Source organism: Chionomys nivalis, chromosome 1 (genome assembly GCF_950005125.1).
Source record: "Chionomys nivalis chromosome 1, mChiNiv1.1, whole genome shotgun sequence".
NCBI classification, from domain to species: domain Eukaryota; kingdom Metazoa; phylum Chordata; class Mammalia; order Rodentia; family Cricetidae; genus Chionomys; species Chionomys nivalis.
This window is the reverse complement of record NC_080086.1, coordinates 110,952,260-110,978,692: the sequence shown is the minus strand read 5'-3', so window position 1 is coordinate 110,978,692 and position 26,433 is coordinate 110,952,260. Positions and strand designations below refer to the sequence as shown.

Genomic DNA, 26,433 nt, shown 5'->3' with positions numbered 1-26,433 from the left:
TTGCTAATAGGTCAACAGAATAAGAGCTTGTCAAGAAGATGAGCAAGGTGGTGACTAAAGAAAATGGGGAATGCCAGCACTGGGGAGGCAGAGGGAGGCAGATCTCTGTGAGTCTGAAGCCAGCCTGGTCTACAGAGTGACCTCAAGGAGAGCCAGGGCTCCATAGAGAAACCCCGTCTCAAAAAACAAACAGGAAGGAAGGAAGGAAGGAAGGAAGGAAGGAAGGAAGGAAGGAAGGAAGGAAGAAGGAAGGAAGGAAGGAAGGAAGGAAGGAAGGAAGGAAGGAAGGAAGGGGAGGAGGAAGGGGTAAATACACTAGATTATGAGTTAACAAAGATGAAAGACTTCTGGCAGTGGGAGGGGTGTTACATCACGTCTATTCCAGGTAAGAATTAACAAGATATGAAGACTGGCTCAGGTGTGAGGTGGTAGAGGGGACTCATGCATTGATCCTGGGGATGTAGACATGTACAGAGGCTACCTATAGTGGACAGATGGTAGCCCAGGGACCCAATACTAGGGTACCTGAAAAACAAGGTCTGTACGATGAACTAGGGCTGGGGATGAAGCTCAAGCAATAGCACTTCCTACTGTGTCCAAGGCCCAGGGTTCCATCCCTGGCACTGAAAATAGAAAGCAGTAAACTAAACATTCTTAGGGTTATAGATGGTTGATAAGACCAGAATGATTTTTCTATCTCTAATAAAGAAGAACCAGAAAGAGACTTTGAATATGTCATGAGTTCTTGGGGGCTGGGAAAATGGCTCATTAGATAAAATGCTTGCCATGCAAGCATGAAGAGTGAAGTTTGGATCTCCAACCAGGAGGTCATAGCTGACCCAGAGGCAGATCAGGCAAGCTCTGTTCAGAGAGGGACCGTAGGTAAAGGAAGTAGAGAAAAACCAAGACATCGGATGTCAGCACCCGTCCTCCATACACATGCACATACACATGTACATGCATTTGTCTGCATACATGCAAACACCCATACACACATGTCCACCCTCTTACACATATCATACACATACTTTTAAAGCTCTCAAGCTGGAAGGATTGCTCAATAGTTAATAGCACTTACTGTTCCTCCAGATGACCTGAGTGTGGTCCTCAGAACCCACGTTAACTGGTTCACGGTGGTATTTAACTCAAGTTCCAAGGTATCTGATGCCCTCTTCTGTCATCTCTGACACACACAGGGCAGACACTCATGCAGCCATACACATATATGAAAATGTATAAAAATTAAAGGTTAAATAATTGCTAGATTGGTGTGGGAAGTTCTTCTGTATATGTGTTGCTTTTATTGATTAATGAATAAAGAAGCTGCTCTAGTCTTTGATGGGTAGAATACAGCTAGGCAGGAAAACTAAACCTAATGCTAGGAGAAAGTAGGCAGAGTCAGTAAAAAGCCATGTAGCTGCCACAGGAGACAGATGTCTCTGATGGAGCTGCTGAAACTTTGCTGGTAGGCCATGACCTTGTGGTGATGCACAGATTAATGGAGATGGGTTAGTTTAGGAAGTAAGAGTTAGCTAGAAATACGCTTAAGCTATTGGCCAAACAGGGTTGCAAATAGTAATGTTTCTGTGTGACAATTTTGGGAGTCCAAGTGGCCAGGAAACAAACAAGCAGCCCCCCAACAAATTGGTGCCAATGTGGGTGACTACATCCATAAAACCTGAGAGAGCATTTCTTTTTTCCCTTGGATGGGCTCTGTTTGCTTGTGGCAAGTAAGAGCACCATGGCTTCTTTAAGAGAGGTCTTTCTGATTCAGTGGTAGCAGAAAAAAAAACCCAAATACCCCCAAAACATGCGGTTCTAAAATGGCAGCTTCCCAGCACAACCTGGTTTTTAGAAGGCCAAGCACTTGAATGGGGTTTGTGGGCAGCATGCTGCAAGTTACTTGGTGGCAGCATGGGTCAACTGGTTACCAGAGTTGAGGTGGTAAGTGTGGGTCCCACTCAGCAGTCTCAAAGCAGTGAATGGACTTTGACCATGTTGGACTGGGCAGAGCAAGCAGGCAGGACCATGGAGTTGGTCCTAGACATGCCTGCTTAGCAATAATAAAGAAAAAGGGTGCTTCTGGTCAGAATATAATTACAGATATAAAGACAGATTCAGATGAAAAAAACCTATAAATGGGTCACAGTGTTGAATAAATGTATGTAGGCTTGAGAGAGAAAGAAAAAAGAGTATAGACAGTTATAAAAGATCACAGACAGTCATAGGTTAAAGGAGTAAAGATTATAAAAAAGATATTAAACTTGTAGAAAAAGTAATAGCATAAGAAAAATAAGCCACATAAAGATGAAAAATACACAGAGAGTCTAGATTATGTATATTATTGTGTTTTCTTTGAGTTTTTTGACTGTGAATGAACTAAGTACAGAGAGACATTTCATTGTATAGGCTATATATATACATATATATATTGATTTTTGAGACAGGGTTTCTCCATAGCTTTTTGGTTCCTGTCCTGGAACTAGCTCTTCTAGACCAGGCTGGCCTCAAACTCACAGAGATCCGCCTGCCTCTGCCTCCCGAATGTTGGGATTAAAGGCATGCACCACCACCGCCCGGCTAAATATATATTTTTTAAAGGTATCTTGACTTCAAAATTTTGTCTAAGGATTTGTTGCTTTTTTTATTTCCACAGAGGATTAGAACCTGTGGATTCCTTCTAGACTAATGTGGTTTTATGGACTAAAACCCCCCCAGAAAGGTCGCTGTGAACATCCCCCAAAATTACTTTGCCCAACTAAAATAAATGTTTGTTTACATTTAAAGGGGGATATGTTATAGAGAATACTTTGCATTGGTATGGATCTTGGTTTACTGACATAAATTTAAGGTCAATTTGGTTATATGTATATTTCTGCTATTGATTAAGGTATTGTGCTTGTGCAGCTCATTTAAAAATATAATGTGTAATTAAGAAATATCGGTCCATAGAGAGTCATCTATAATAGTCAAGCTTGTAGTAATGTTAGTTAGGTTTTCTAGATGTACAGAGAGGTATTTTCAGATTGATAGATATTCTTCAGATCTTTCAAAAACTACAGAATACGGCATTTAAAATGTTTTAAGAACCAAGCTGAATGCTAGGAGAAAGTAGGTAAAGTCAGTGAGAATCCATGTAGCTGCCACAGGAGACAGAAACCTCTGCTGGAGCCTGCTGAATCTTTGCTGGTATGCCACGACCTTGTAGTGATGCACAGATTAATGGAAATAGATTAGTTTAGGAAGTAAGAGCTAGCTAGAAATACACTTAAGCTTTTGGCCAAACAGTATTGTAAATAATATAGTTTCTGTGTGGTTATTTTGAGTCTGAGCGGCGGGGAAACAAACAAGCAGCCTCCTCCAACACTAGATGTATTGGTATGTGCTTGTGATTTCACACAGAGGCAGGCAGATCTGTCTGAGCTAGATTCCAGCCTGGTCTATAAGTGAGTTCTAGGACTGCCAAAGCTACATAGTGACAGCTTGTCTCAAAACAAAAATTAAAAACATTTTTAAAATGTATTGATCAGTAAGAAAAATAAAAACCATAAAAATTCCAGAGATAGGAAAACAAAGTAATTTGTCAAAGAAAAAGACATATGCATGGCTGATCAAAAGATGAATGCCATGTCCAACACCATTAGCACGTACAGTGGTATTTATTCACATAGCAGAGTGAGCTACAACTTTTCAGATTCACAAACATTTCCAAGTTCCACACATATACTGAAGACACAAAGAAGTGAGCACTCTCCAGGTCTCTGTGTGGAAGGGGATTTTCCAAGAGCTACTATGTTATAGAACTCATGAGTGATGTTTTAAAATTATTTATGTGTATGTGTAGTTGTGTATGTATGTGTGTGTGTGCATGAAGGTACCTGCAGAGACCAGAGAAGGCAACAGATTCCCTGGAGTTGGAGTTTCAGGCAGTTGTGAATCACCCAGCGTGGGTGCTAGGAACTAAAATCTGGTCCTCTGCAGGAACAGCAAGTGCTCTTAGATGCTGATCCCACTTCTCTAATCCCAAGGCATTTTTAAATACACAGTTTAACAGCTCATATTCTAAAGGTCTGACTTTAGCAACCGAAGTCTTGGAACTTGTTCTGCACAGGTATTCACATCACACGTGATACAAAGGGTTGAATTGAAGTACACAGATACTCGCTACATTGTGTTTGTTAGATGAAAAGGCTGAAGGACCAGCAAGAAAGCTCAGAGGGTAAAGGCACAACCCACAAGTACACAGTAATAAATAAATAGATAAATAAATAAGAGAAAAAGATGGGAAGCTAGGCAAATGTTCATTAAGTTGGGAATGTTTTGATAAAATCATGATACATTCTGGCTGCCCTAAAAAGCACAGCACACATTTTTCTTTTTCTTTTTTTCATCTTGAGTAAAGTCTTATTTGTAGCCCAGTCTACGCACTATAATCTGCAGCAGTCTCCATAGTTCTGACATTGCAGCCTGAATTTCCACACAAGGCTTTCCCACTCATGTTTATCTTGGATCTTACATTGACTTCCAAAGGTCTTCAGTGGACACACCTTTGATTAAAGCTCAAGTTATTTGTTGATTTATTGAGACAGAGTTTCTCTGTGTAACCCTGGCTGTCCTGGAACTCAATCTGTAGACCAGGCTGGCCTCAAACTCACAGAAATCTGCCTGCCCCCTCCTGCCTCCCAAGTGCTGTGATTAAAGGTGTGTGCCACCACCCACTGGGAAGCTCAAACTCGTAATAGTTTTTAAATGTTGTATTCCCAGCTCCAGTCTCATGAGGAACCTCCCTAGTCCTCACATGCATTTTCCAAGCATCCAGGCACATTACTCTCCCTGACCCCTAAGCATGTCAAACTGTCTGATGCATGCTTCCCTTCTGGTATAGCAGAAATGTCTCCTTTAACCTGAAGAAGTTCTGAGTGCCTCGTTCACTGTGCTATCAAGCAGCTTGGCTTCCTTTATTTTTTTGCTTCATCAGTTAAGATCAGCTGTTCTGCATACTGAAGCAGGATGATCACTTGAGTCCGTCAGTTTGGTACCAGCCTGGGCAGTATAGCAAATATCCCACCACAAACGGACCAACTTAAAAACGCATCTAGGAATGGGCACAGTGACATGATTTTATAATTCCAGCACTCAAGAAGGGGCATGAGGATGTGTAGAACTTTAAGCTGAGGCCTCTCAGCACTAGTGCTCTCCCCCTCCCCCCCCCCCGGGAACCAAGGACCTAACAACTACACATGCACATACTGGAATGTTGGGGATTGTCCATCTACCCGTGTCCTTGTGGATGTTCTCCAGATAGAACTCAGTTATTAGAACTGGGGCAAGATAACCCTTAGATGTTGACTCATTTCCTCAGATACGGTTAGAATGACTCACAGATATTCCCCTTTACCCCGCCTGATCTAGCAACCACTCTCTCGTCGTGGCTCAGACCAATCGTTGCTAATAGCCATTTGAATAAGCCAATCCCAATAGTTGGAAAACAACCCCCAAAGTAGCCTGTACCAGCTATTCAGGGTCTTTCTGGCTTCTTGAAGGCTGAAAGACCTTGTTGTGACAGAATTAATAAAATCCTCATGCTTTTACATCAACTAAAGTACAGATCATGGTGTGAGAGGTGGTCTCTTGGGGCAACTCCTCCTCAGTGATTAGACTTCAGGGTCCAACAGATGGATCTGAGGTCACCCTAGTGTCTTAAGGTAGCTACCACTGTGAAGAGCCACCATGACCACGGCAACTCTTATAAAGGAAGATATTTCAATGGGGCTGGCTTACAGTTTCAGAAGTTTAGTCCATTATCATCATGATAGGAAGCATGGTGGTGTGCAGGCAGACATGGTGTTGGAGAAGGAGCTGAGAGCTTTGAGGTCTCAGAAGCTCAAGGCAGCTCACTTCCCAGTGCCTGCCCATCAGGATCCCCTGTCTACAGTGCACTCAGATGATTTATAAAAGTTTGCTAATTTTGACTAGCAAATTAGTGAGGTGGTAAATGTGGGCTCTTTTTTGGGGGGGAGGGGTTCGAAACAGGGTTTCTCTGTAGCTTTGGAGCCTGTCCTGGAACTCACTTTGTAGACCAGGCTGGCCTCGAACTCACAGAGATCCACCTGCCTCTGCCTCCCGAGTGCTGGGATTAAAGGCATGTGCCACCACCGCCCGGCTAAATGTGGGCTTTGAGAGGTCTCTGTCACTAAGCATACAGTCTTTCTCTCGCTAGCCATCTCCCTGAGCTCAGCTTCTATGTACACCAAGCAATAATGGAAGAATCAACCAAAGGAGATTCTCTTCCCCATCTGGGGAGCAGAGCCAAAGAGAAGGGTTATAGTACAGATCACAAGGACCTACGCTCACCATTCAATCTCCTCTGGGTCACGGTCCCTCAGCAGCTCCTGCACTTCCTGCCGGCAGCGCTCCTGGTACTCCGGGTGCCTCGCAAGGTTGTACAGGGTCCAGGAGAGCCCACTGGCGGTGGTGTCATGACCTGCAGGATCAACAGGAAGACTTATGTCTCTGGGCTGCATCCATACCACAGGCTGGGTAGTGTCTAGGCAGCAAGGTCCGCAGGAAGGCTGGGGAACCGGTGGATGCAAGGAATGGAGAGATCCTGGGTTTCCCCTGACAGATGACTCTGGGACTAACAGATCCTCCCTTTCTGTAGCCCTACATAGGAACTCTCACCTCCAAACATGAAGGTGTCAGCCTCTGCCCGAATGTCCTCATCAGACAGCTCCTCTCCATGTTCATCCTGTAGACAAAGCAAGACCACAGCTCATACAGCGACTGAACACTTATAAGCCTGTCTTGAGACAAGGCCTGACACTCACTGTGCACACAGGATTCCCTTGTATTATCTCCGGGCCTTCCATATAAGTTCGTCCTTGGCTTTTTACTGTTCTTTGCTTCTTCTACACAGCATCCAGCAGTCACCTCTAAAACTTATCTCTAACCTTTTCCTCCTTTTTACAACCACTGTTTATGCCTCCCTAGTACGCTCTAGATTAAGTTCAACTTCTAGCTAACATCGGACATTAGGATCCATGCAACTCAGACCCCAGAAAAGCCCACCTTGGCCAGCAAGAGCACATCAATGAAGTCTAAAGTCTTAGACTTAGCCTTGGCCTTCACGAACTCATCAACACCCTGGCTATGGAGGGTGCGGTGTCTCTCCCTGATGACAGCATCTGTGAAGTCGTGCACCAGGTCACAGGCCTTGCGGAAGCGCCGCCCGTCAGCAGTGAGGTAGTACAGGAAGTCCATGCGCAGGAAGAGCTGGCGCTGCCGTTTCATTATGAGGGAGCTGAGCTCCAAAATGGCAGCAATGTATTCACTAGGAGTCCTGCAGGGTAGGCCAGAGAGAAAGCAAACTCTTAGGACACATAAACCCCCTGCCCAGGCAGAGACCCAGGACTAAGATTAGCCCCCTCTTGCTTGGCGGTGGTGGCGCACGCCTTTTTTTTTGAGACAGGATTTCTCTGTGTAGAATTGGCCATCCTGGAACTCAGAGATCTGCCTGCCTCTGCCTTCTGAGTGCTGGGACTAAAGGAATTGGTTACCACTGCCTGGTGACAAATCTTTTTTAAAAATAATTTTTTAACCTTTGATCATATTCTTTCCAATTCTGCCAATTTCTTCTTGAATAGTCCCACCCATCCAACTTTGTTTTTTTTTTCTCTCTCTCTTAAAATAAAACAAAAAAACTTCAAATGAAACCAAAGGACACACACACACACAAATGGTGTCTGATTTGTGCTGAGCATGAGGTCTGCATTGGAGTGTGGCAGATATACCCAGTGTCACTCCATTGAAGAAAACTGATTTTTCCCTTTCCCAGAAGATACCAATGGAAATAGCTTCTTAGCTAGGGTGGGACTTTGTGCCCATTTCCCTTCTTCTTATGGGGATCAGAACAGTTAAATCTCAATTAAGACGCATCGAGGAGTTGAGGGAAGCACATTTCTGTGTGAATCTATAGGGCTATTTCAGGGCAGACTAAGTGGGTCAAAGCCTGCTCAGCATGTGGGCAGCATATCCCATTGGCTGGGGCCCCACAGAGACAACAGGGGAAGGAGGGGGAAGGTTGGTTGCAAGCAGAAGCAATCTTCACTTTTTTCTTCTTCGCCATCATGATGGGAGGTGCTCTCCCACCCCCTTCCCCACCAGGAAGCACTGAAACCTCCGACACCAGGAGCTCAAACATATCTCTTCTCCTTTAAGCTGTTCTGCTCAGGTATTTCGTCACAACAACAACAACAACAAATTGAACCCCCCAACTTCATTTTCAGATGTCTTTTTTCCAAACTGCCTGTTAATGGCAATGCTTGTCTCCAGCTCCCTGCTTTATCTAAACAACCCCACCTATCTGAAAGGGTCACTCTTTCTTTTCACTGTCCTTAAATGTCAGCTATAGCCCACCTTTTCTCCCTCTGGCCAGTCCCTCCATCCCCAGCCTCCTGCCTTGGTCCATGCTCAGGTTCCCCAACAAAGACAGTGACTCACTCCTGACAGTTGCTGTCGAAGCTGAAGATGCATTTCTGCAGACTGTCCAAGGTCATGAGGCTGATATGTTCAAACATGTCCAGACGGGCATTGCCCTTGGCGGTCAGGTGCTTCCACTTGGCCTGGCCAGAAAAGTAAACTGAGATGGGCTGAATCTTCCAAAACTTGAATAGAGTCCCCCACCCTGCTCTGAGCCAGTCTTCTGGTCTTTGGCCCTGGGCACTCCATCCCAGGGTACGACAGGCTTGGGTGAGAACAGCGGTGTTACTGTATGAGACAAACATGCAAGCCTGGAAGTCAGGATCCCTGAGTTCAAGTACACCTCTGCGCACCTTTGTTCAGCTTATCACCCTCTCCTCAGTCTCACCATTTAAACCTTTAGTAATAACTAAATTGACTTGATTTTCATACTTAAATATCTTGCTTCACTGCTTCTACTCTCTTACTGCTGGTGAAATTTGACATTCTCCCTGACCTCTCTGGCCCCCAGTTTCACCATCTATAATGTTGTAGTCATAGAGCAATGTGGAAATTATATCAGATGACTTAGACCATGGAACTGCCATAATATTTCTGTAGCTAGTAGGTGATCGATAAATGTCTGTTGTCATTGCCATACTTGTTAGCATAGTGGCAGGAGGTTCAGAAATGTCTTCATTTTTTTCATAATTCCTCCACCCTCAGTCTTTGCAACAAGCCCTTGTAGCATTTCCATTGGGACGTAGGCCTGTTTCTCCATGTCTTGAATCTGAGCTGAACTCAGGGCTTGTTTGCTCTGACTTGAGGAGTGTTTTTAAAATGATGGTGTGCTATCCCTGACGCTAAGCTTGGAGAGTTACTGAGCTTTTCTCCTCGTTCTCTCTTCTAGAACCCAGTCTCTCCATGCTAGAAAACCCAGACTTCCTTAAGGAATAGCCAGTGAAGTTGTAATTTTTTTTTCTTTTATTTAGCCAGGCATGCTGGCACACACCTTTAATCTCAACATTTGGGAGGGAGACGGCAGGCAGATTTCAGTGAGTTTGAGGCCAGCCTGGCCTACACAGTAAGTTCTAGGACAGCCAGAGATATAGAGAGAGACCCTGTCTAAAACTGCCCCCTAGAAAGCAAAAAAAAAAAAAAAAAAAAAAAAAAAACCAAAACCAAAACCAAAATAACAACAACAAAAATCCAATCCAAAACACACACACATAAAAACAAACACTCCCCCAAACCATGTTTTCTAATTTTTTTAAATACTGGGATGGAAACCAGGGCTTTGCGCATGCTCAGAAGACCGTCTAGCACAAGAACTGGTTGTTTTAATGCAGGGTCTTGCTATATAGCCATGAACTCACTATACTTCTGCCCCAGTCTCCCAAGTGCTGGGATAAAGATATCTGTCACTGTGTAGAGTCTAAGGCCAGTGAGTTTAGAGTGGTATGTTGTTGTAGAATGTTATTTTAAATAGGCAAAGATGTGTTACACCTGTTTATGTGGCTGTATATTACTCTAACTGTGTAAAGGTGTGTTACATCTGTTTATGCTGCATTTGTTTAATGATGCAAGGATGTATTACGCTTGCTTGTGCTGCATTTGTTTAATTATGAAGATATGTTGCATTTGTTTCACCTTGCCTGCCTAATAAAGATCTGAATGGCCAATAGCTGGGCAGGAGAAATGGACAGGTAGGGCTTGCAGGGAGAGAGAATAAATAGGAGGAGAAATCTAGGCTCTAAAGGAACAAGAGAAGGAGGAGAGAATAAGAGTGATGCCTAGGGTAAGAAGGCAGGCAGACACCAGCCAGTCAGACACACAAAAGCAGTGAAAGTAAGTTATACAGAAGTAAGAAAGGCCCAAGGCAAAAGGTGGATAGAGAGAAACAGATTAAGTTAAAGGAGCTAGCCAAAAAAGCGTCAAAGCTATGACAAGCATTCAAAACTAACAATAAGTCTCTGTGTCTTGATGTGGGAGCTGTTTGGTGGCCTCAAAGAAAAAGCCTGTTACAGTGCAGTTTGTAGAAAGACCTACTGAGCAACAGCCAGATGAACGTGCTGACTTTCCAAAGCTCCTGTGACTAAGTAGATACAGGTCCTTCGCAGCCCCTTTCGTATGCTAGGAGCATGACTCCCTGGTGTCATCTTGGCTACCCTTTAAGAATGGATTATTAGGGGCTGGAGAGATGGCTCAGAGGTTAAGAGCATTGACTGCTCTTCCTGAGGTCCTGAGTTCAATTCCCAGCAACCACATGGTGGCTCACAGCCATCTGTAATGAGATCTGGTGCCCTCTTCTGGCCTGCAAGCATACATGGAAGGAATGTTGTATACATAATAAATAAATAAATAAATAAATAAATAAATAAATAAATAAATAAATAAATATTTTTTTTTTAAAAAAAGAATGGATTATTAGTTCCCCATTACAGATAGAAAATTGCCAGGCAGTGGTGCCGCATCCCTTTAATCCCAGAGCTCAGGAGGCAGAGGCAGGGGGGAGTTCCTCTGAGATCCTGGCCAGCCTGTGATGGAGGAAGGTCATTGGTTAAAAAATAAAGAAACTGCTTGGCCCTCATAGGTTAGAAAATAGGTGGGTGGAGTAAACATAACAGAATGCTGGGAGGAAGAGGAAGTAAGCTCAGACTCGATAGCTCTCCTCTCTGGGGCAGATGCGATGAAGCTCCAACCCAGGATGGACATAGGCTAGAATCTTCCCGGTAAGCCCACCTTGGGGTGCTACACAGATTATTAGAAATGGGCTAAATTAATACGTGAGAATTAGCCAAGAAGAGACTAGATATAATGGGCCAAGCAGTGTTTAAAAGAATACAGTTTGTGTGTTGTTATTTTGGGGCATAAGCTAGCCAGGCGACCAGGAGCTGGGGCGGCAGGAACACAGCCCGCAGCTCCCACTACAAGCCTGGTCAGCAGAGCACGTCCCAGGATAGCCAAGGCAACACAGAGAAACCATGTCTCGAAAAAACTAAAAAGAAAGAAAGAAAAAGAAAACTGAAGTTTGGAAAGGGATTTTGTAGTACCCATGCCTGCAGATTACATCGGAAAGCAAATTGCTTTCTACAAGGCTCCAGGAGGACCCCATGCTCAAGAAACTCACATGCATGATGTTCACACTCTTGTTAAAAATCTTCACATAGGGCTTCAGGATGTCAAAGTGGAAGGCGGGCGTCAGCAGGCGGCGGTGGTGGCTCCACTTGTCACCTGAACTCAGCAGGAGCCCATCCCCTGGTAGGGAAGCCATGACAATAGGCAAGAGTAGTGCCCCCCTTTAACACTCAAGGGAGTCCCCTGACCCTTCGCCTTCAGTTACTCACCCAGCCAGGGCTTCAGGAGGCCATATAAAGTCATTTCCTTGGGCGCAACAGCAGCTGACACAAAGGAGAACAATCAGGGCCCATGGCAATGGACTTTAGGAGGGGTGGGAACTCTCAGCAAGGGCTGCGCATTTCTCCTTCAAGCTCAGCATAACAAGAAGGGGATGAAGACAAAGTAAATAAGGATGCAGGACAGGGGTGGGGGCACAGGAAGGGACCAGACCAGGCTGTAGCAACAGGTAGAGCAAAGGTGCCCTTCGGATACACCTCAGACAAGATTTAAATACAGTCCTATGAATGTCTCCGGTGTGACTCAGATATCTCGCAGACATTCCCTGTCTCCCATCACATTCAATAGCATTCTAGCAAGATGGAGAATTCTTGAAGGAGAAGGCTGAGGTTAAGAGAAGACAATGGCATATGAAGGACTCCTCACTATTCAGTGACTCCTCATTGTTTCAACCAGCTGAAATGGAAGGTACTCCCAGCTGGGGGGTGATTGAGAGGAAGACAACGTGCAGAGCATTGCAGGGGAAGCTCCACCATAGCTTCTATGGGTCCAGCTCTGTCTCATTGACCCTGGGGCTGGAGGGGGCAGTGGCAGCTCTAAGTGGAGGGCACATGGGCAAGCATCCTATGGTATCTTTGAGGATGGGGAGTCCTTGGCCCTAAGTCCTTGTCACATCCTTGGAAACATCTGGGTCCAGATGAACAACAAGGGAGAAGTGTAGGGCACGACAAGGAAAGCAGCATTGCCATCATGAGCCTCAGGGGAACGACAGAGCATATGGCTGAAAGACCCCCATACTTGAAAGACCCCCATGCCCATGTACTATGTTAAACTTTGCTGAAATTTAGCTGGGCCCCTCAGCTCAGCCGATGCTAAAACTGGATATCTATGGGTTGCAGACTCACTGACTAGGCTAAGAAGAGGGAATCCTCCACCCCCCAAGGCAGTCTATCTAGATTGTCAAACTTGCTGCAGAGTGCTCTATCTAGCTTTGTGGTTTTTCGGGACTACTCCACCCCCTCCAAGACATCCTATCTAAATTGTCAACCTGTTACAGGGTTTTTCGGGGAAATTCGGAAATAGACACGGGGCCATCCCCAGGGTGAGCTAAGCCCGCCAATTTGAGAACCAATGAAATGCTGTTGCTAGACAAGCCCCTTATGTAACTCCTAAATCCTTATAAATACATGATGTGCCATCAGCCTGGCATGCTCAGTAACTTAATTGTAACTTAGTTGCTGCAGCATCCACAGGCGCCTTTGTAATCAATAAAGACACCTCTTGCTGATTACATCTGTTTGCCTAAATTATTGAGACTGGGGGATTTCTCCTACCACCCTTGAAAACGAGGGTTGTTCACCGCCAGAGGGGAAAGGCTGAGCTCTCCCAGTCTTTTGTTGTCCGTCATCTCCCTACCCCTGCTATATAATGTGATGGTTGGAGCTGAGCTGTGAGGCAGGTTTTTGTTTGTCTTTAGAATATTAGGACTCCCTGCCTTCTCTGATTGCAGACTCTGTGAATAAAGTACGATTTAAAGATTAAATTATAATTTCCAATCATTGGCATTCACAATGACAGGCCGTATGAACCTCGGTGTTCTGGTTACCTCCTGTGGTAGCTCTGCCTGGATGGCTCAGGCCTCTCCAGGTAGTCACTGACTCGTCAGAAATCTCAATGACGGCCTAGATGCTGTCCCAGCTTCTGCACTCCTCGTCACTGTCACTTAGTGAACTGAATTACTGAACTGCTGTGCTTCCAGCTTTGTTCCTGGGTGACAGCTCGCTTGGCTTCTGGTTTAAAAGTGTGTTCTAGTGCAGTTTCTTCCCTCTCCCAGGTTATGGCCCATGAGGCACCTGGTTTAAAGGCACTGTTCTGTTCTACTGTTCTGATCTACTTCACAGTTCTGTCTGTGATAATGGGTTACATGGACCCCACTCCTGGTGGGAACCACTCAGGGAGGAGCATCTTGACAACTGGCCTGATTAAGTTTGCTATCTTATAATAAAAGGAAAATGGTATTTTATTGTAAAAGTTATGACCACTGTATGTATTACATTCCGGGGGTTGGTGGTGACCATTAGCTGTTTCTCTCATTATCATATACTACTTTACAATTTAACCAGCAAAGGGAAAGATATTACCTTAAGTACACATAATGAGTTTACAGTCTCACTATTTTGCTTTCATTTCAGGAAGTTCTATGCAAGAGATGTAAATTTCCTGCCTTGTTTCCATTAAAGAGTGTGCTTTGAATTAGTGGAATTGTTTACAAAATTTATTTTATTTTTATTGTGAGTGCGATGTGTGGGTGTGTGCATGCGTGACAGCCCCATGGAGGTCAGAGGACAAATCTGTACAGTCAGTTTTGCTATTTTACTGTTAGTGGATGCCGGGGTCAAACTAGGTCATCAGGATTGTGCAATAAGTGTTTTTAGTCACCAAGTTACCTCATGCATCCTAAAGTAATCGTTTCTATGTATCATTTTGTATCTTTAACAGTTTGCGATAAAATTTAATCTGGCCTTCGAGACTCTGATTCTGAATGAGCGGCAGATTTACAGCCTCTATTTTATACGTTATATTTTACAATGAATACACAAACTCTCTGAGTACGACCTGTGGTGGGTAGACCCAACAGCCCAGTCTGCACTACTGGATACCCACTGCCTTTTATTTCTTCAGTAAAAAGCCAGATGTTTGCTCTCCCTCTCCCACACTGTTCAGGGTAACAGATGCCTTTTGTATCTCATACTGAAATTACAGGGTTGGCATAAAGATTTTCGGGCCCCCTCCCTTATGCCTTCTTGCTTATACAATATGATTCCCTATCCAAGATCATTGAAGGCTCTGTTAGCTTGCAAGCCTCTGCTGGAATGTAAGATTCTGTAACCCTCAAACATTTGTGAGACAAAAGAAAAACGTGCAAAACAGACTTTAAAAAAAAATTTGAGTAGCAGTGACATCTGCTTGGGTCTTGCACAGTCAGGAACTTTATAGCTCAATAAAATGTGGGTGAGTGACCTTAATCTGTTACATTATGTAATAAATGTGATTTAGATTGAATAGTTTCCTAAGAAGCTGATAAATTTGTTTGTTATGTTTCTGGGTCTCATGATACTGAGAAAAGAAATAAAACTACAAAATGTAACGACCACAAAACAGTTTAATGGGAGATAGAAACACAAGAGAAAATAAAAATGCATATTTTGGTAAGAAAATTTAAAAAGTATTTCTAAAGAAAATAGGTTTTTTTTGCATGGAAAAATAAGATTTTGCCTGAAGATAAAATGACTGGATTTTCTCAAAATGGTAAAAGATAAAACCAGGGGAATTAAACACATCACAGAAGATCTGAGCAAATCACAGAGGGGTTGTAGAAGTAGGTAAATTAAGGCTCCATATCTGGCTTTAAGGGAAATGTATAGCAAAGCCTTTGGAGGCACTGAGAGGAATGTTTCAGCAAAGCCTATGCTTGTTTGGGTGAAATCATTAGAGGCTGAGGAATTGTTCTGAGACTGTTTGAACCTTGAAGAGATGTTGTTCTGGAGAGTGCCACCTGAGCGCTTTCGACTGCACTGATCTTGGTCCTAAGAGCTGGAGCTCTTTCTTTTGATCAAGCCTGAAATGTGTGTGGGTTGTCTGCTCTCATGGGTAGCAAGAGCAAGATAATGTTGGTAGCTGGAACGTTTCCCAGCCTCTATTAACCTTGTATGTGTTTGAATAAAGTAACTGGAGTGAGCTAGCTGGGTGTTGGTCTTTTCAAAGAAGACAGAACCCCTCTGCTCCTTCAGAAAATGAAGGCTTAGCACCTTGGTGAGCTTCTCTCTCTACTGCGGCACCTCAAGCCACAAGATAAATCAATGAGATTCTCTAAAGATAATGATTTGTTCTTTGTAACATTTACAAAACCAATTTAAAAACACAAAAATTTGTGTTTAATCAAAGTAAGTTTTCTATTAACTTTGTCAGGCTCTTAACTACTTAGAAAACTGAGTTAAGGGCTGGAGAGATGGCTCAGAGGTTAAGAGCACTGACTACTCTTCTAGAGGTCCTGAGTTCAATTCCCAGCAACCACATGGTGGCTCACAACCATCAGTAATGAGGTATGGTGCCCTCTTCTGGCCTGAAGGCATACAAGCAGGAAGAACCCTGTATACATAATTAATAAATAAGTCTTTAAAAAAAACTGAGTTAAATTCAAGACTTATCTAAAAGTATCTATTTACAATTTCTAAAAAAAAGAATATTTGTTGTTATTTTTATTTGTGTGTGTGTGTGTGTATGTGTGTGTGTGTCACATGTGTGCAGGTGCTCACAGAGGCCAGAAGGAGGCATCAGATCCCTGGAATCTGGAGTTACAGGCAGTTGTGCGCTGCCTGATGTGGGTGCTGGGTATTGGACTCAGGTCCTCTGCAAGAGCAGTGAGTGATTTTCACCAGTGAGCCATCTCTGCAACTCTGTTTTCAACTTTACAGGCAAGTTTATTTTAAGATGGTTCTAGCAGAAGATAACTAGATTATTCTTCTGATTGTGAATTTTTTTTTTTTTTTTTGCAAAAGTCTAACCAGGACTACTCTAATTCTTTTGTTTCCCATAGTTCTAGACTTTATAAAATTTAAAACTCAAAATCAGTGTGTAGTTCAGATGATCGTGTGTTTGCCTAGCATGCGTGGAGCCCAAGGTCCACCCTTTAACCACATAAAGCAAGTGTGGCTGTGAATGCTTGTAGTCTCAGCATTCAGGAGCTGGAAGTAGGAGCATCAGGAGCTCAAGGTTATCTTCACCAAATAGAAGTCAGCCAGGATGTTTGAGCAGCTGTCTAAATAAACAGATTTACAACCACTCTTAAGAAAGGTTTCTAGCTGGGCAGTGGTGGCCCATGACTTTAATCCTAGCACTTGGGGGGCAGAGGCAGGCAGATCTCTGTGACTTTGAGGCCAGCGTACTTGGTCTATAAAAAGAGTTTCAGGACAACCAGAGCTGTTACACAGAGAAAAAAATCAAAAAAAGAAGAAGACTGATCCCCCTAACTCCCAACAGCTATCAGTTAGCAGTAGCTCCTCGGCTAGGGTGGGACTTTGTGCCCACCTCCCCTCTCCTCCCCTCTGCAGGCTGGGATTTTGTTCGGCTTGAGCTTGCACATATGAAAGGTGTCACAAATGCTGTGAGTCCATCTGTGCAAACGCCCTGCCGTGTCTGAAAAAACAGTGTTTCTTACAATCATCCACTGCCTCTTCCACTCTCTCTGCTCTTTGTTCTGCAATGATCCCTGAGCCTTGGGAGGAAGAGATGTAACGTAGATGTCTCCTAGGGCAGGTTATTCCACAGCCCTCATCCTCTGCACCTTGGCCAGATGATGGTCTCCAGTGGACCATTCACCATTCAAGAATATATGGGCAGCACAAACTAGTTGGTGGGATTTTTGTTTGTTTGTTTTGTTTTTTGTGGAGCCCTGGTTGTAGACCAGACTGGGCTTAGACTCAGAGATTTACCTGCCTACTGAGTGCTGGGACTACAGGCGTATGCCACCGCCACCCAGCTAAGATGTAACAATTTTTAATAGTAGTGAAAAGTGGTACAGATAAAAGGGCTGGTTAGGGGGACTTTATATTTTATATTATAAGGAAGTATTTTCACTCCATATTGAGGAAAAAAATCTACACATTGTAAACAGAGCTGTACACACACACAGTCAATGGTATGTTATCTGAAGTAACATGCTCTCAGCCTAGGGAACAGTAAAAAAGAATGCAACACAGACCACAGACACTGACAAAACTCAACATCCAAGTGAATGTCTTGGCCTAGCTATACAGGGCTTAATATCCTGAACCCCAGGCCAAAGGGGCAAACCTGAGATTTGGAAATATTGACTGTCTTGTTTCTCTCTTTCCCTATATAAGCTGCTCGCTTGAAAGATGTATGCGTGGGAGTGAGGGGCTCCTGTCTGTGCATGTGGATACCAAAAGTCAATCTCAGGAGGAGGCATCTACCTTGGGTTTGTTTGTTTGTTTTTGAGACAACGTCTCTCACTGGGATCTAGGGCTCACCAATTTGACAGGGCCAGCCAGGGCGCTCCAGGATGCGCCTCCCCTGTACAGGGAATTCAGGTGCACGCACCACCACACCCAGCTTTTTAGCAAGGCGGTGTTTTATGTGAGATGTCCCTCATATCTTAGGCACTAGAATTCTTGGTTCCCAGTTGGTGGCACTGTTTGGGGCAGGTTAAGTTAGATGTGTCCTTGCTGGAGGAAGTGAGTCACTGGGGGTACAAGTCTCTCACCACCCCCAGTTTTCTCTCTCTGCTTCTTGTTAGTGGTGTGACGTAACAGCGCTCAGTTTTCAGCGTAGGTCACCGTGCGGGCCTGCTGCTGTACTTCCGCAACATCACGGTCACAGCCCCATCCCTCTGGAACCGTGAGCCCAAAATAAAGCCCTCTTTTTGCAAGTTGTCCTGGTCATAGTGTTTTAACCCAGCAATAGAAAAGCAGCTAATTAAGCATGTTAAACTAGTGCCTCCTCAGGTCACCAGGTACCCAAATAAAGAGCAACTCAAACGAGCAACTCTGCGCACCGTCGTCGTCGTTTACACCGATGAACAAAAATAGCATCAGTGTTCTGTAACAGATGGACAACTCGTGGTGTCTGCCTCCACATTTCTGTTCTCTCAGGTCAACAACCTCACCACACCTTCCCCATCTTGATGCCACTATTTGGAAAGGTGGCCATGCTGCCCAGAGCCTCAGTGATCAAGCCAGTGATTAGAGGAAGTCGCCAGTCCTACCACCAAAATCAATTGGAAGGCCGCTAGAACGCTGCCCAGTACTACACAGACTTTCTGAAGGGTGCTGAGTTTCTAAGAGTTATCTGTGAAGCCACCACAAAAACAGAGCTAAGAAATGAAGGTTCCTGGAGCCGCTGTTTACTCCCTTTGCATAGTCGTGCTTGAAGATCTCCCTCCTTGACCCCAACAACAATAGAAGCCTTTACTTTCCTTTTCTGTACTACACGTGAACCTCAGGTCTTGTACATGGCAGGTAAGTGCTCTGTCTCTGAGCTACAGCCCCAGACAGTAGATTCCCTTTGTTGAATAAGATTGGATGTCCATCACTCACAACTTAGACAGACCTCAACACCCCAGGAGACCCAGGACCGGGTCCACGGTCATCCAGAAGACGGGTGACAGAGTCATGACATCTGTTCCCTATGGCTTCACCCCCTGCTCAGCTTGGTCTGTGTACATGTGAGGAGGACTGGGAGAAGAAGCCGGGGAGAGGCCAGGGCTTGGGATCCTGGGAGAGATACCTGAGGCCTGGAGCAGGGGAGCAATGAACTTTGGGTGGATGAGCCTCAGGACAGGGTAGACAGGTCCAATCCAGCAGAGGTGGATGTCACGGAAGTAGTGGCCCAAGTGTGCTGCAAACTGCATGCCTTCCTCATTGCTCTTCATCTAGGAAATGAGAAATCAGAGGGTAGTCCTGGAAGGGTCTCTGCCAATCACTCCCAACCTCTCTCATCCCTTCTACTCGCAACACTAATCTATGGTTCTTGCTGAGCCACCTCAAGTTCATCCATGTTTCTCTTACAATATTCAACTTTCAATCTACATGCCTCTTTCCAACATCTCACTCTCTCTATTTTTATGTTTCTTACCTTAAACAGTGCCTCGATGAATCAATAGGAAAATACACACAAATGATTTATAGATACGACACTTGATAGATAACAAAGTTGTTACAAGGACATGTGATGGGTAAATGGTAACGGGCTAAAAAAATAGTATCTAGAACTGAAATTCAGATAATGCGGGTATAAGAAATTTCTGAATGGAACCCTAGAAGTACAAGAAACATCCCCACCGGGCAGTGGTGGCACACGTCTTTAATCCTAGCACTTGGGAGGCAGAGGCAGGCGAATCTCTGTGAATCTGAGGCCAGCTTGGTCTACACAGTGAGTTCCAGGACAGGCTCCAAAGCTACACAGAGAAACACTGTCTCAGAATAAAGAAAAAGAAAGAAGGAAAAAAAAACATTCCCAAGAACTGAAAAATTAGGTTACATGAAGGTAAAAAGCTCTATAGAGCAAAAGAAACTATTGACATAGTGCACAGAACTGGAGAAGATATTTGCCAGCTATAGGAGTCAAGAATTCAATATCTAAAATATAGAAACTGAAAAAAAGTTAAATACCCACACTCTGCCAATCAATAAATGGACCAACAAACTGGACAACTCTCAAAATAAGAAATGAAAATTGGGCCGGGCGGTGGTGGCGCACGCCTTTAATCCCAGCACTTGGGAGGCAGAGGCAGGTGAATCTCTGTGAGTTCGAGACCAGCCTGGTCTACAAGAGCTAGTTCCAGGACAGGCTCCAAAGCCACAGAGAAACCCTGTCTCGAAAAACCAAAAAAAAAAAAAAAAAAAAATGAAAATTGCCAGTAAACATCTTAAAGTGTTTTTTAAATGCTTCTGTTCACCAAAGAAATTCACTTTGAGATTCTACCTCAACCTCGTCAGAATGGTTACCACCAAGAAAACAAGCGACTGGGGTTGGAGGGATGACTCAGTGGTTTAGAGTACTGGTTGCCCTCCCAAAGCACCTGGTTCAATGCCCAGCACCCACATGGTGGGTCACAAATGCCTTCAACTCCAGTTCAAGGGGATCCAATGTCCTGTTCTGGGTTCTGGAGGACTGTACACATGAGGTGCACAGACAAAACACCACACACATAAAGAAAAAAGAAAAATTGTGAGAATAAATGCCAGCGAGAATGTAGAAGAACAAGAACCCTTATCCACTGGCACAATTATAAACTAATGTATCCACTGTGTAAATCAATGTAGGGCCTTTTCATAGAAACTAAAAGTAGAAGTGCCCTATGATAAAACTATATCACTCCTGGGCACGTACCCAAAGGACTCTATAGTCTGTTACAGGGACACTTGCTCATCCACATTTATCTCTGGTCTTTTTCACAATAGCAAGGAAATGGAACCAGTGATGTGGGATTCCCCTCCGTACGCTGTGAATACCATTGGTTAATAAAGAAACTGTCTTGGGCCTGCATAGGGAATAGAGGAAAACATAGGAAGCGGGGAAAACTAAACTGAATACTGGGAGAAAGAAGGGCAGAGTCAGAGAGAAGCTATGGAGCCTGCTGGTGCCATATGGAACTTTACCTGGAAAGCCACAGCCATGTGGCGATATAAAGATGAATAGAAATGGGTTAAATTAATATGTAAGCATTAGCCAATAAGAAGCTAGAGCTAATGGGACAAGCAGTGATTTAATTAATACAGTTTCTGTGTGGTTATTTTGGTTCTGGGTGGCTGAGTTGAACAAGCGACCTGTTGCTACAAACCAGCTTAGACACTCATCAACAGATGACTGGCTAATGAAGATGTGGAATACACACAACCAAATTTTATTCAGCTGTACAATTTGCCAGGAAATGAATCTAACCGAGAAACACTGTATTAGGTGAAGTAGCCCAGGCTCAGATAAATAACGTGTGTTCTCTGTGGATCCTAGCCTTTCACTATTAAATAAATGTGCTTAAATAGGAGTAAATCTAAGAAAAGGCTGGGAAACGGGAAAGAGGCCCATGAGGATGGGGGAAAGGCTTTAATGGAGGGAATGGGGAAGACAATAGAACCAAGTGGGAAGAGTAAGAGACTGTGGGGAGGTGGGGGAGAATCAACCAAAATGAAGTGTGTATGAAAATGTTATTTGAAGACGTTTCACTTAGTAAATTATTAATTAAAATAATGTATTATGCATTGTTCTACTATTTGTTTTTTTGTTTCTATTGGATTCTTTCCACCGAATTCTTCCCAATTCATCTCTCCCACCGCCACATTCAACACCTTATCACTTGTTGCCATTCAGAGTGCTCTCACGGTTAATTTTATTCCAATCCCAGCACACCTTCCTGCCACCAGCTGCCTCCCTGTACTGCAGTAAAAAACGTGGTGGCAGCTCCGGTCCTGATCCCCAGCTTAGAAAGGAGAAACCAGCAGCAGACACAGAGGGACCTGCAGAGAGCTCAGGGGAGAGCAGTGTGGGTGTCTCTTGGAACCAAGAAAAGAGACTCCTGGAAGGATGGCGACGTCATTGCCATGGAGAGCGGTGGGGAGAGAGTTGACATGGGGCTGCCATTCGGGGAATCACAAGAGTAGGGAGGGAACAGGAGACAACCAGTGAAGATGATGTCCACAAGGGGATGACAGAGCAAGCAGATGGGAGGTTTCGCACAGAAGGAGACATGCTGGAGGTGGGGCAGGGATGGGGGAGTCTCCAGTTTTATCATATTCTCCAACATTGCTGTGAAGAAGACCTGGAAAACTATGGCTGGCTGAATTCATCCAAGGTAAAGATTTCTAAATATTGATAAAGGAAAACCTAATGGGCAGGAGACTGAAGACCATGAGTCCTGCGGGAACTTAAGTTAGATACGCTCAGGGGAGCACAATAGTTAATCCTGCCTTCTGCCTCATAACAAGACAGCTATGTTATGCCCCTCTCACCCCTCTGTAACTCTTATTCTAGATCTGACACCCTCTGCTGGACTCTGCAGGCCCCTGCATGCATGCCTGTTCCCTCCCACATATAATTAAAAATAAATCTTTTAAAACATAGCCAATGCTGTGTCACAGGTAAAAAAAAAAAAAAAATCAAGGATTACAGTTGTTATGAGTAGGTCGTTCTTACTTTGTGAAGAACAGATTTATAGCCAGGCAGTGGTGGCACACACCTTTAATCCCAGCTCTTGGGAGACAGAAGCAGGCGGATCTCGGTGAGTTTGAGGCCAGCCTGGTCTACAGAGCAAGTTCTAGGACAGCTAGGGCTACACAAAGAGAATCTGTGCCTCAAAAACCACAAACAGGCCGGGCGGTGGTGGCGCACGCCTTTAATCCCAGCACTCGGGAGGCAGAGGCAGGTGGATCTCTGTGAGTTTGAGGCCAGCCTGGTCTACAAGAGCTAGTTCTAGGACAGGAACCAAAAACTACGGAGAAACCCTGTCTCGAAAAACTCAAAAAAAAAAAAAAAAAAAAAAAAACCACAAACAAACAAAAAACAAGAAAAGAAATATCAGTAATTAAGAATTGCAAACCTGTACTATCGTTTTTACCTTAAAGACTCTACTAAAAGGCTAAGTATTCCTCAAGAGGTTTTTCCACCTATTTGGGGGAGGGGAAAGAATTAGCGTATCATTGGCTGTGTGTAGGATAGTTACATCAGGTGGAATTATGACTTTATTATTGTATTGTTTTAGATAAATTAACCATGATAGAAGGATATGTGGTTGGGGTCAAGATAACAAGGAGTGGACTTGTGATATTTAATCTTGATTATAAATATGATAAGATCTGAAACTAAGAGGCAAACATCAAGGTGAGTCTGTGAGGATGTTTCCAGAAACACACACACTGAGGGGAGAAGATCTTGAGTGGGTGGCACTTTCTGATGGATAGCCTGAATATAAAATTATTGAAGAGGGGCTAGAGGGAGGGCTAGAGAATTGGCTCAGTGGTTAAGAGCGCTGACTGTCTTTCAGGGGATCTGGGTTCAATTCCCAGCAACCACACAGAGGCTCACAACTGTACCTCCAGTTCTAGGGGAATGGACAACCTCACCCAGGCATACAAGCAGGCAAAACACCAATGCACATAAAATAAAAATAAATTATTAAAAAATGTTTGAGGAAAAAGGTGTTGCCTGCCTGCCTTTTGCCTCTTTCACATGAGTGCATCCATCTTTAACGACATTAACTTCTGCTTCTTGGACCTTCCCTTGTGAACTGAAGAGCAGAAATTTTCTGAGACTTTCAGACCTTTGAGCATGAGACTGGGACTGCGGAGGCCTTCAGTTTTATAGATGTGTAACTGTTGTGTTCTCTCCAGTGTGCGGATGGCCACTGTTGATTGGGAACCACTCTAGCAAATCATGTGTGTGTGTATGTATATATGTATTGTGTATATATGTATATGCATGTATATGTGTGTATATGTTTGTAAATGTATGTGCACATTATATGTATGTGTATATGAATACATGCATTGCATATATGTGTATGTATGCATATGTGTATATGATTTATATGATATATATGCATATGTATATGTATGTTTGTGTATATGCATGTGTATTATGTATATGTGTATGTATGTGTATAAATGTATGTATATGCATGTGTGTATGTACATGCATGTGTGTATGTATGTATATGCATGTGTGTATGTATATGCATGTGTGTATATGTGTATGTATATATCATATGTGTGTATATGCATATATTTCCGGGTTTGTTCTCCTACAGGACTCGACTTAGGAGGATTGGAAGGAAGCAGCTGGACTGCAATGCAGAAAGGAAGAGGGTCATGGGGGAGCCTGGAAAGCCAAGGGTGAAGAAGGATTTTGGATGGAGATTTGTCTGTATGGAGAGAAAGCATCACGTGAATCAATGACAATGGAGATGGTGCCCGTAATTACAGGTGACATAGAAATGTGTGACTCTGTAATAGTCACCGTGCAGCATGGAGCAAGGAGTGCTGGGAATGAGGGGGCATGCAGAGGAAGGAGCCCTCCTAGGAAGGGTAGCTATTATGGGGGTGGCCAGGGTGGTCCTTAAGGAAAAGCTTGCTTCATCCCAGTACCACAAACAAACAAAGTGCTCAGGTTGGACAATGGAGTCCACTGATACATCCTGAGAGGGGAGGGGAAGATCAGAAAGGACAGGGCCTGAGGAGTTGAAGATCTATTCACATCTCTCTTCCACCCCCACCCCCCCACCCCCGCCCAGAGTCCCTGGAGGTGGACATGGGGATTGCAGCTTATTACTAAAGGGCAAATGGCAGTTCAGAGAGGTACTGGCCTAAGGACAAGGATGGGCCAGGCAGGGGCCAGACTTTTGGCACCGCTGCCTCAAATCCATCAGTGGAAACTGAGTGGACCAGGGATGTTCATGCTGTGTGCTCCCCTCCCTGGGAGCTCCTATGGAGGACAGATTTGTATAAATATATAAATGTATATATTTATTTATATAAAAGAGACCTCAAACCATGAGTCCTGGTCATAATGTGACCTAAAGTAGAATGGGGGCAGGGAAGGGAGAGAGAGAGAGAAGGGCCTCATAGCTTGGAGTGGATAGGAGCCAAGGGATGCTGGGATTGAGGAGAGAGGTGCTCCCTAGGCCCTCCCTCACTACTCTAAAGTCCTGTGTTCTAGACTTCTCTATAAGCGCCTTTCCTCAGTCCTTGGGAACACATCTATCCTGACACCCCGAGACCCACCTTCTGCCACACTCACCATGCCCAAATGACCCCAAAACCAGTTTGGTTTAGGAGGCTGAGGGAAGCAACGAAGGCGGCAGCAGTTATCATAGAAGACATAGATGCAGGCCAGAATTCGGGCCAGAATCCAGGAGGCCCCACCCAGCAACAGGAGATGCCATGGGAAGGCAGCCGTGGACCCCAGTCCCAGCCAGGACAGGCTCAGCTGTAGCATCCTGCAGGGCAGATGGGCAGAGAGTGAGCTTCTGCGGCCCTGGAGAGGGTTATAGCCATGTAGACTGGAATGACTGGGGGGGGGGGGGGGGGGCGGGCAGAGCGGGAAGAAATGCAAAGACCACACGGTGGGAGAGAAGAGGAACGACAGGAGAGGGAGGGACAGCAGACAGGAACTGTTTGCATTGTAGAATAGCTCAGCCTGAAGCACAGGCCCTGGGTGCGATGACCAGGAAACCAGATATCTCCAAGGCCAGCAGACACCCTGCAGCCCTCCCAGCCCTGGGCAGAGTTCTCCCTGTTCAGGACCAGAACCCTTTTTGCGGCCTCCCAGCCTGGCACCTTCTCTCAAGAGCAGCGATTCTTCCAGGACCTCCTGTCTTCTCTGAACTGTCTTTGTCCCTGGCGTCTGACCTGCCGGAAGCTAAGCTGCGTGGAGAATTGGGGCTGGACTGAGCCAGCCAATCCCTACCAGGTCCAGCTGCAACCAGGGCCTTGGCAGTTGGTCAATGTGAGTGGGGCGGGTCCAGCCATAAACAGACCGAAACAGGCCGGGAGTCTCGGGCTCCGGCAGCCCCAGGGATCCTCAAGTTTCAACCCTTTCTGTCTCAACCAGGGACAGAAGCGCCTTGAGACTCCAAATTCACAACTGAACCTGCCCTCCTAAGGCCAAGGGTTGGCCGATAAAAAAACAAACACCAAAGTTCAGGGTCCACCGTACCAGATTCAAGCCAGGCCTATTGGAGAACACCTCCCTAGTTCCTCTGCACAGCGAGCTGGAGGGGAGAGCGTGCAGCATCTCTTAGTGCAGAACCAGGAGGCTCCGAAATGCCGCCTCCCCTCCCCCGCACCGCTCCCGCCCACCAGTTGCACAGCCTGACCGAGATCAGTTTCTTTCTTCTTGCACCCCAGGTCCTAGGTTGACTAAAGACTCCCAGGGCTTTAACAAATAATGCAACTCTGCTGGAACCAGCGGGGGCAGAGTCTATAGATTAAGCTCAACGGGGGGCAGAGTCTATAGATTAAGCTCATCTGGAGGCTGAGGTGTCAGAGGTCCGCGGGAAAGCGTGGGGGTAAAGGTCAGGCTAAGCAGGGCCATGAGCAGAGGAAGTGC

General features: G+C 44.8%; 1 protein-coding gene across 2 annotated transcripts in view; it reads right to left on the bottom strand.

Moving 5' to 3' along the window:
- Positions 1-25,758, bottom strand: part of LOC130888300 (cytochrome P450 4F6) — a 28,917-nt gene extending 3,159 nt beyond the window's left edge. For both annotated transcript variants that reach the window (XM_057791217.1, XM_057791218.1), the window contains exons 1-9: positions 25,662-25,758; positions 25,123-25,321; positions 19,120-19,264; positions 11,805-11,858; positions 11,588-11,715; positions 8,500-8,621; positions 7,069-7,339; positions 6,682-6,748; positions 6,355-6,484 (exon numbers count right to left, since the gene is read on the bottom strand). In XM_057791217.1, the coding sequence (XP_057647200.1) occupies positions 6,355-6,484; positions 6,682-6,748; positions 7,069-7,339; positions 8,500-8,621; positions 11,588-11,715; positions 11,805-11,858; positions 19,120-19,264; positions 25,123-25,320 (1,115 nt within the window). In that variant the 5' untranslated portion in view covers position 25,321; positions 25,662-25,758. The remainder of the gene's footprint in view (positions 1-6,354; positions 6,485-6,681; positions 6,749-7,068; positions 7,340-8,499; positions 8,622-11,587; positions 11,716-11,804; positions 11,859-19,119; positions 19,265-25,122; positions 25,322-25,661) is intronic.
- Positions 25,759-26,433: the final 675 nt, after the last annotated feature.